The following is a 9,887-nucleotide window of genomic DNA, read 5'->3' as shown; positions in this document are numbered from 1 at the left end:
TTCAGTCATTGCAGGCCTCACTTGTGAAGCAGACTCCCGCCATCTCGGGCGTACTCTTTTACTGTTTCCCTTTGCTTTCTAGTCATCTTAGCCATATCATTTCGATCCAGACCTACATCTGTGTTGAACGGATAATTATGCCAGAACATTTTCAGCCAAGTCTTGCCAACTTTTGATAAGCGTATGGTCCAATCCGGAAAACCATTTGAGTGCAGGCCCTGTCAAGCTTCTTTGAAACAACTGCACCAGTAGCCTGTCATCTTCGCCGTATTGGCACATGGATCCGCAGTATAGTTTTAGATGTGACAGAGGACACCCCACCCCATTGTACTTCTCAAATTCTGGACATTTGAATTTGGCCGGCAGCTGTGCATTAGGATAAAAGCAAAGGTCCCTGAATCTTATCCCTCCTAGAGTATTTGCACCTTTCATTCGTCTCATCTCTTCTTGGAGAGACTCTATCTGCTGGGCCATTTTGTTATCAGTGGCATTTTGGCCTCAGGCACCCTGAAGTCACACTATCATCTGGGATTACCACCGGGGGTGGTTGATTCTGTGGGATGTAAAGTGGAGGGCCCTGATACATTGGCACTGTAGGAGGTGGGGTGGTCTGTTGATCTGGTCGTGTCTGTTCAAGGGGTTCCGGATTTGATCCAGATGCTTGGTGCTGAGCGACTTGTGCTTGTAGGAAGTTAGTATTACTAAAAACAGCCATCAACATTTGTTCTTGTCTTTTCGTTGTTTCTATGAGCTTCGCTATCATTGCATTAGCTTCGGCAAGTTCACTTGTCGCAGGTTGTGGATCCTCTGAGTTGCTCATAGTTGATGTAGATCGAAGGAAATACGGAGGCTTCTCAGGGTGTTTGTACTTCTTTCGTTTGGCCACCTTTGGGTACAGAAGACCAAGCATTACTATCTTATTTACAAAAAGAAAAATGCTTGACATTTCATTAGGTCGGGTAAAGTTATTTATTTTTAAAACAAACGAGTTTTAAAGAAAGAGTTCTTTGGCTCGGAGCCGACATTAACGTGATGTTGGCATCAACACGGGACTGGCAAAAAAAGAATTACATCAGCCGGAGCTGGCATCGACACGGAGTCGGTAAATTTGTTTTTAAAATGATTTCATCAGTACGGAGCTGGCATCGACACGGAGTCGGTAAAAGAGATTTTGAAAAAGAATTACATCAGTCGGAGCTGGCATCGACACGGAGTCGGTAAGATAAAAGTGATTACATCAGTACGGGGCTGGCATCGACACGGAGTCGGTAAAATTAAAAAATGATTTCATCAGCACGGAGCTGGCATCGACACGGAGTCGGTAAGAAGGATTTTGAAAAAGAATTACATCAGCCGGAGCTGGCATCGACACGGAGTCGGTAAAATTTAAAAGTGACTACATCAGCACGGAGCTGGCATCGACACGGAGTCGGTAAAAATTAAAAAACGATTTCATCAACACGGAGTTGGCATCGACACGGAGTCGGTAAAAGGGATTTTGAAAAAAGAATTACATCAGTCGGAGCTGGCATCGACACGGAGTCGGTAAAAGAGGATTTTGAAAAAGGATTACATCAGCCGGAGCTGGCATCGACATAGAGTCGGTAAAATTAAAAGTGATTACATCAGCACGGAGCTGGCATCGACACGGAGCCGGTACAAATTAAAAAATGATTTCATCAACACGGAGTTGGCATCGACACGGAGTCGGTAAAAGGGATTTTGAAAAAGAATTACATCAGACTGTCTGATCTGTTTAATTTTGATGTTGATGGAGATGAATCATTAGAGATCTCTGTAATGGTGATCTCTTCGCAGAGTTCTGCTGTTCCGAAATGACAAATCTTCGCATTAAACGATGGTTGGGTGACTATCAAGCTGGAACTCTTGATGTGTTTGTGAACTAGACTTAGATTCCATCCTGTATAATGGTGGATGTACTCGAGTCCTTGTGCGAGATCTGTTGCGATTTGCATTCTCGATATCCAAGTCGATAGGACTGTAAAACTAGGGTTTCTAGGGCTTCGAAGACAATCGGCTAGATTAGTACCGTTGACATAGTCGTAGATCAAGTAGATATGATTTCCAGATATACAAGCACCTAAAAGCTTGATCAAGCTGACGTGATGGTTCTTGTAGATCAAGGAGAGTCGTTCATGGATCTGTGATGTTTTGATCGAATGTTGGAATTTGCGTTGGAAGACGATAACGTCTTTTTCGCGGATGGAACATCGCCAGGAGTAGGAGTACAGAGACGAAGAGAAGGATAAGCGCTTGTCGAGGAATCCAGTAGCGGTGCAGATTTCTGAGAAAGTGTAGACGTTGGTGCTTGTAGAAGCTTTTGATGAGTCTTTGAGGTTTTCGCTTATGGAGAGATCTTCTGATTCTGCGATTGAAGGGATGGGTGTTTTAGATGTTTGAGAGGGGAGTGTGGTGTGAGCAGTTTTGTAGGATTTGGTGTTTCGTGAGGTGTCTGAGGGTTCTGTGTTTCGTGTCGATCGAGGGCTTCGAGTGGTTGGAATACTTCGAGGAGAGGTTGAAGTCGAAGAACTTGGAGTTCTTCGAGAGGTTGAGGCCTTTGAACTGGGCTCCATTACGGTGGGTTTGGTTTTTGGTCCACACATGGATGGACACAGATATCGAATGAGAGAAATATTCAGAAACCCTAACCGTAGAAAGAAGTTCGGATTTTGAGAATTTGATTAGTTTAGGTATCAAATATAAGGATTTGGAGATGGAAAAATCGTGGAAGGTGGGTGGAACGACCGCGAAATTGCAACGCTTCATTCACATAGACTTTGTTGATGTGAGTCGTCTTAAACTCTTGTAAAAATGTCGAGTCGACTCGATTGACCACATTTTAGATATCGACTCGATTGGGTTACACAGTGAGCTGAGGTTGAAGTCAACGGAACGAGCTTGCCAAGTCAAGTTGATTGAGTTAGCTCAAAAATACACCGAGTCAGGTAAAAAACTTGACCGAGTTATTTGGGTTTCTAAATAATACTTTGGAGCCTTGTTAGTAATTTGGATTGCGGCGAAAATTCCATTAGTGAAAACTTTGAGTTATATTCGATTTTAGATTACAAAAATCCAATAAAAAATTCAATAAATGAAAAATATGACGCATTTGCTGACACAAAAATAGAAAATAAGAGAGGTAAGTATGTTCAAGCACACCTAGGAATAAATAAACAGGAAAGTCAAACTATAGATTGTACTTGTTCTCTAATTCTAATTATAAAATGGATTTTTGAATAAATTAAAATATTCCCTCCTAACTCAGAGCTCAGTAGCTCGTAAGGAACGTTACCCCCCTAGCCCCCTCGGGGGGGACTTCGAACTCACCTATCGGCATACACCGAACTTTTACTTGTATCTTTATGTCTAGTTTTTGCCTAGAACTTTGAAGTGACTACTTTTTGATAGATTAGAGCCTCAGGTCTGTCTAGTCTAAATCAACTTTATTACTGGTTTTAGAACTCCTAATGGCATGCTTCAAAATTTGTGTATCTTTTTTTATGTTATTAGTGATCGAACACCTTAGTTCCTTCATAAGTTTAACTGACAACCATCCCCAAACCTCTATAGGTTATGTTTGGGAGGCTTTTGGCTGGGGCCGTCTCTTGTCCAGTAACCATTCTGAGTGGAGACAACACATTTTCTCTATACTAGTTAGTTATAAAATGTGTGAGAAATCTTAAGAACTAATTTGTTATTTGTTTTGTTGGTTCGATATTAGTGGAGAACATATAGGAAGTGAAGAATATTTTAATTTCTCTAGAGGACCTTTCTGTAATAAGAATTAGAGAACTAGTACAAGCTATAGTTTGGTTACTCTATTTATTTATTTTTGAGTGTGCTTGAACATACCCCTCTTTCTTATTTTCTATTTTTGTGTCATATGCTTCTTACGTGTATTATCCGTTTCATTTCAAAAATTCGAAAACATGCTAGTGATGGTGATGGTGATAATGAAGATATTGAGGTTATTGTTCCATTGATTTTTAAAAGAAGACCAAAGTCAAGGGATAAATCATCAATTTAGAAAATTAAGATGTAATTTTAATTAAATGTAGAGGACCATGCCATTAATTTTTTAAAGACAAAAAGGACATTTGTCACTTAAAAAGGTGGATTCCTTCAAAATTTTGAAGCATGACCGCTTCAAAGTCGACTTGTGTTACACGTTACAACTAACAAATGTACACTTTCCAACATACAACAAGTTATAGTAGCATTTTTTCTTCTACTGAGTTTCATTAAAATTAATAAAAAGCAGGTTTTATTCTTTTCAAACTTAAAATCCGTAAATTATTCAGAATAATTTAATAGTATGGAGAATAATACTTTCATTGAAAAAAAGTGAAAAATTTGTAAAATTTTCAAGAATTAAACAGGAGATTGCTAACTAGGCTTTGGAGAGAAAAATTAAGAGTTATGATAATATGACTCATCAGGTGGCATACTCAAATGACTCCATGACGTGACAAGTTTGAATATTGTAGATCTGAACGCCTCAAGATACACAATTACACTTTCTCATAAAATAGTGTATATCGAGGAAACCATGTATCTCAAGATCCAACTTTATGCCTCGGGAAACACAATTGCACTTTCCCATAAAGTAGTTCTACAGTTCTTGAACTTGTCCACGTCATGGAATCTTTTGATTATGCCATCTGGCGAGTCAAGTTTTAAAATTATGTATTTCATATTTAAAAGAGAGTTTTCAAACATGATAAACTTTTGACGAAATTCCCAATTTGACTAACTATTCATTTTAGTTACTAAAAAGAAGAGTGAGATCACACGTTTTTCAAGTCAGGATCTGTTGGTTTAAAATAGTGAGATCATTGTTTATATTTTTTTCTTTCAAAGTGACAGTCTTAACTGATTACAAAGGTGACAATCTCGCAGGTTCGCAAGGATCTCGTTACTGTAAATCAATCATCACTTTGAAAAATCTGCGATCTCGATTTTCATGTTTTGCGATTGAATTGGTCAGTGAACCAAAATTCGAATTTCGTCATCAAGATACGGTAAATTACCCTATTTAAAATTATGTTGAATATTCTAATAAATTTGAAACGGAGTTATTTTAGAAATAAGGAGTTGAGTTTTATACCTAAAATGATCCTTTAAAAAAAAGAGTTACACATGACCAAGGAGTTAATTTTGAACCAAAATATTTTCATTTAATTAAAAGTTAAATGAGTCAATTTTCTTTATGATTCATCACTTTACATCCAATAATAGAAGAAAAAAATGTATCTCATACAAAGTGAGACCCACACATCATAGAAATGAGTTCCAAGGGACCTCCACAACACTGATTACTCACAAATTAGATATAAGAATGGTGATAATCTGACTACTGGCATACTTAATTGACTATCTAACGTGACAAGTTTTGAAATCATAGATCTGCACTCCTCGAGAAATTGTTTCTCTCGAGATACACTTTTTATGAGGAAGTGCATCCATATATTCCGAAGAGTGTAGTTCTACGATTTTCAAACTTGTCATGTCAAGGTAATCGATTGAGTTTGGCACGTGAGGTAATCACATTATCACGATTCTAGATATAAATAAACATATACATGTCCACGTGTGCGCACTCATTGCATTTTGTTTGTTAAAGAAGGTTTTAGCATGTAAAATTTAATCGCGTGGAGCCTAATTCATTGCAAGTAAAACAAATTAGTATACCAAGGGCGCTTGTTGGTTGTGCTAAACTTCTCTTACTTCCCCTACTCTCATCATCATAGTAAAACTATTTGTAATGATTTGAATTCCATGGCTCATGTTAAATGACTTAGATAAAAAAATATGTAATCTCCACCATCAAAAAACAAAATTCAACGATCAAGATTTATGTTTACCTTGGAGAAATGAGATATATCCTTGGGATATATATTTAATCTCAATCGTTGAATTTCTATAATAACAGTTGGAATTGTATTTATATGAATAATTTTTTCCATAAATGAAAGAAAACTTGTGGGCGGGTTATTTATCACTTGGCCCAGCCCGGCCCGGCCCGGCCCAATCATTAATGGGTCAGAATTAAGACCCAATTAGCACAAACGATTTACGATCTGACCCAACCCAAGTCATTGACAGCCATGAATTAAAATTTAAACAAACAAATCATACTTTCCTTTAATAATTAACATGGCATAATGGGATGCGCCAAAAAAAAAAAAAAAAAAAAATTAAAATTCAATTAAAATATATAGTGTTGAAGCACTTGCGTCACATCCCAAAGGCGACGCCATTTTGACTAAAATACAAGTTAAAAATAAATAAAAAATTCAACAAATAATCTCTAAGAAAAAACATCCGAAAAACCGTAAAAATGTTTTTTTTATTTTTAAATCTCGTTAGAGGATAATTAGATCTTAACGAGGAGCGTAAGGACATCGTGGAGTCAGTTGGGAGTCTCATCTGATCTGCCCATCTTCTAGATTCCAAATAAAGCTTCGAAATCTTCCCTGCCACGCGTCGCATATCTGGTCTCTTTTCAGCATCCACGTGTACGCAATCCAGAGCTAAACGTGTCAACTTCTCAGCCACCTCTACTGGAAACGAATCCTTCAATCTTCCATCAACCCATCTCCGTAACCTTCCTGGTTCTTGAGATTCAATCGCATCTCTCGCTGTTTCGATCACAGAAATCTTCCTGTAATCTTTCGTCTCTTTGTCGATTTTGTACTTGAGAGGTTCTTCTCCTGATAAGAGTTCCAAGATCACAATTCCGAAGGCGAACACATCAGATTTCTGCGTTGCGACACCAATAGATTTAAATTCGGGCGACATATAACCTCTTGTTCCTTCAAATTTCATGATTCCACTATCTGATCTCTTTAATTTTGATGTTGTTGGAGTTGAGTCATCAGAGATTTCTGTAATTTCTTGGCTCGTTTCTTGTTCTTGTTTTTGTTGTTCTTGATGTCTAACGATCTCTCCGCAGAGTTCTGAGGTACCGAAATGGCAAATTTTCGCATTAAACGAAGGTTCGGTGACAATCACACTTGAACTCTTGATGTGATTGTGAACGAGACTTAGATTCAATCCTGTGTAATGGTGGATGTACTCGAGTCCTTGTGCGAGATCTGTAGCGATTTGCATTCTCGAGATCCAAGTTGAGAGGACTGTAAAACCAGGGTTTTTAGGACTTCGAAGACAATTAGCGAGATTAGCACCATCAACGTAGTCGTATACGAGGTAGATATGTTCTCCAGAGTTAGAAGCACCGAGAAGCTTAATCAAGCTGATGTGATGGCTCTTACAGATCAAGGAGAGTCGTTCACGAAGCTGTGATGTTTCAATCGAACGGCGGAACTTGCGTTGGAAGACGATCACATCTTTGCCTCGAATCGAGCATCGCCAAGCGGAAGAAGAAGAGGAAGAGAAGCGCTTCGCGAGGAAGTTGTTTGTAGCGTTACAGATTTCTGAGAAATCGTAGATGTGAGGGTTCTCTGGCAAGGAATCTCGAAGGCTTGCGAGAGATGTTCGGCTTGAAATCGAAGTTTTTGATGAATCTATGTTGCTTGAACGAGTCGTGTAGTTTCCGCTTGTGTAATTGCTTGTTGAAGGGTCTGAGATTGAAGGCTTTCGTGTTTGAGATGTTTCAGAGGGTTTGGTGGTTCGAGTGGTCCTTGATGATGTTGTGGTTCGTGTAGATCGATTGCTTCGAGGAGTTGGGCTGGGCTCCATTGCAGTGGTTTTCATTTTCGATCCACACATATGGATGAAGGATACACAGAAAATATTCAGATACCCTAATTTTAGAAAAAATAAAATAAAAAATTGTTAGGGTTTTAAGAATTTGATGAGTTTTGGTTTGAAGAGATTTGGGGTTGGAACTTGGAAGATGTTGTGATGATGGAGTAGTCGTTGAATTCGGTCCCACTAAATTGCACAGGTGAAGACGGCGCATTATAGCGAAACTTTGGAGAAGATTTTCATTTTCGATGAATCACGAATGGGTCCTTGTTCTTGTGGAAAGAGGATGGTACGGTAGACAGATTCGTTATGATAAGGCCATGGCTAGCCACTACAGAAAGCAAACGGTTACGTCTCTTTCGCGGTTTTGAAGCAAAAGGTATGCTTTTTATTTTTATTTTTTGTGCTAACATGCACTTGTTAGGTTGTCATCGTGCTAATTTGCGCTGTTGCTTTGGTGACCCTTCTGTTTTTGAACCCTTTTTAATTGGCCTACTATTCATTCCAGTGTATTTAGTCATGCGGCAAATGCTAAGGCGACCTCCTATCACATTGTGTTCAAATACTGCGCTGAAGTAAAAGTCTTGTCGGTAAAAATTCGATTCATGAAAAATTCGAGTTTGATAAATGAGAAATATGCGCCATATGCTTCATTAGTGTATTATCTGTTTCATTTCAAAAATTTGAAAATAAAAATTTCGGACATATGATAGTGATGGTGGTGATAATGAGGACATTGAAGGTATTGTTCCATTAATTTTTAAAAGAACATCAAAGTAAGAGATAAATCATCAATTTAAAAAATTAAGATGTAATATCAAATAAATGTAGAGGGTCATCTCATTATTTTTTTAAAGATAAATAACTATTTATCACATAAATATGTCAATTCTTACAAAATTTTGAATTCTGATCACTTCAACAAGAGCAGAGTTAGGATTTTTTTGTAGTGGGGTAAAACTATGATTTGTTGTATAGTTGAAGAACTTGAAGATGGATGATTTTAGGGAGAAATTTAGAGATTTTTTTTTTATTAAAAGTTGAAGAAAATGATATTTAGGTAGTTATCATTTTAATTAGCATCGGAGAATGTTTGGTCAAGAGGTAATGTCATTAACAGAAAATTGAAAAGGAGGGGAGGGGGAGGGGGAGGGGGAGGGGTGAGTGAGTGGGGACAAATGGGACATGTAGTTGAAAATATAGGGGTTTCTCAAAGTTCTGTAAGGGTAATTGTCTCTCACCAATTTCTCACTAGCTCCGTCTATGCACTTCAAAGTTTATTTGTGTTACACATCACAATTTATAAGTTTATATTTTGCAACATACAACAAGTTACAATAGTATTTTATTTATTTATTGAGTTTTATAAAAATTCATAAAATTCATAAAAATGCGTTTTATACTTTTCAAACTTAAATTCTCTAAATTACTCAGAATAGTTCAATAATGTGGAGACTAACGTTGAAAAAAAAAAAAAAAAAAATTCATGATTTTTTCAAGAATTAAATGAGAAATTGCTAATAACGGGTGGAAGTGAGCACATAACCATAGATGATTTTCCTTGAGATGGGAGTAAAAAACATCTAATGATTCTGTACATGCGTCAATGTTTAACGCAGTGTCAGCCCAATCACTTAGGGCTGTCAACGGATAGCTATCCGATCGGATAGTGCTATATCCGAATTCGAATTCGAAAAAAATATTGATATCCGAATTCGAATTCGAATCCGATCGGATATCATTAACCAAGATTCGAATTCGAATTCGAAAAACTTATCGGATATCCGATAATATCCGATTCGATAAAACCCTAACAAAATTGGATTCAATCGGCAAAAATCAAATCGATTTTCCTAATTTCAGAAATTATAATCTTCAATGTATTTCAGTCTACAAATCAAATAAGCTTTGATTTTTGCAAAAAAAAAAATGATTTAAAATCAAATAAACTTGATTTTTGAAAAAAAATTATGAAAAATTCGAATAAAATATACGGTTTTACACAGAGAGAGAGAGAGAGAGGAGAAGAGAGAGAGAGAGAGAGAGAGAGATGAAGTTCTACCTGATGATCGCCGACCGGAGAATATGTGGATATGGAGCTCGCACAATCGACAAAAGAGGGTTTTAGTTTTACTTTTGTGTGTGTGTGTGTGGAG

The 9,887-nt window shown here is 37.4% G+C and overlaps 1 protein-coding gene across 1 annotated transcript; it reads right to left on the bottom strand.

Annotated features, from left to right (window-relative positions):
* Positions 1–6,202: 6,202 nt before the first annotated feature.
* Positions 6,203–8,127, bottom strand: LOC147384782 (lysM domain receptor-like kinase 3). The gene has a single exon (XM_086425617.1). The coding sequence runs from the start codon at positions 7,750–7,752 to the stop codon at positions 6,259–6,261; it is 1,494 nt and encodes a 497-aa protein (XP_086281743.1). The 5' UTR covers positions 7,753–8,127; the 3' UTR covers positions 6,203–6,258.
* Positions 8,128–9,887: the final 1,760 nt, after the last annotated feature.

Source organism: Akebia trifoliata, chromosome 15, assembly GCF_017979445.1.
Source record: "Akebia trifoliata isolate Shusen 1 chromosome 15, ASM1797944v1, whole genome shotgun sequence".
NCBI lineage: Eukaryota > Viridiplantae > Streptophyta > Magnoliopsida > Ranunculales > Lardizabalaceae > Akebia > Akebia trifoliata.
Note: the sequence above shows the minus strand (reverse complement) of the source record. Positions and strands in the feature narration are given on the sequence as shown.

What these genes read in the sequence shown, in the direction of transcription:
- LOC147384782 (XM_086425617.1), bottom strand. Translation starts at nt 7,752, where the DNA reads ATGTGTGGATCGAAAATGAAAACCACTGCAATGGAGCCCAGCCCAACT.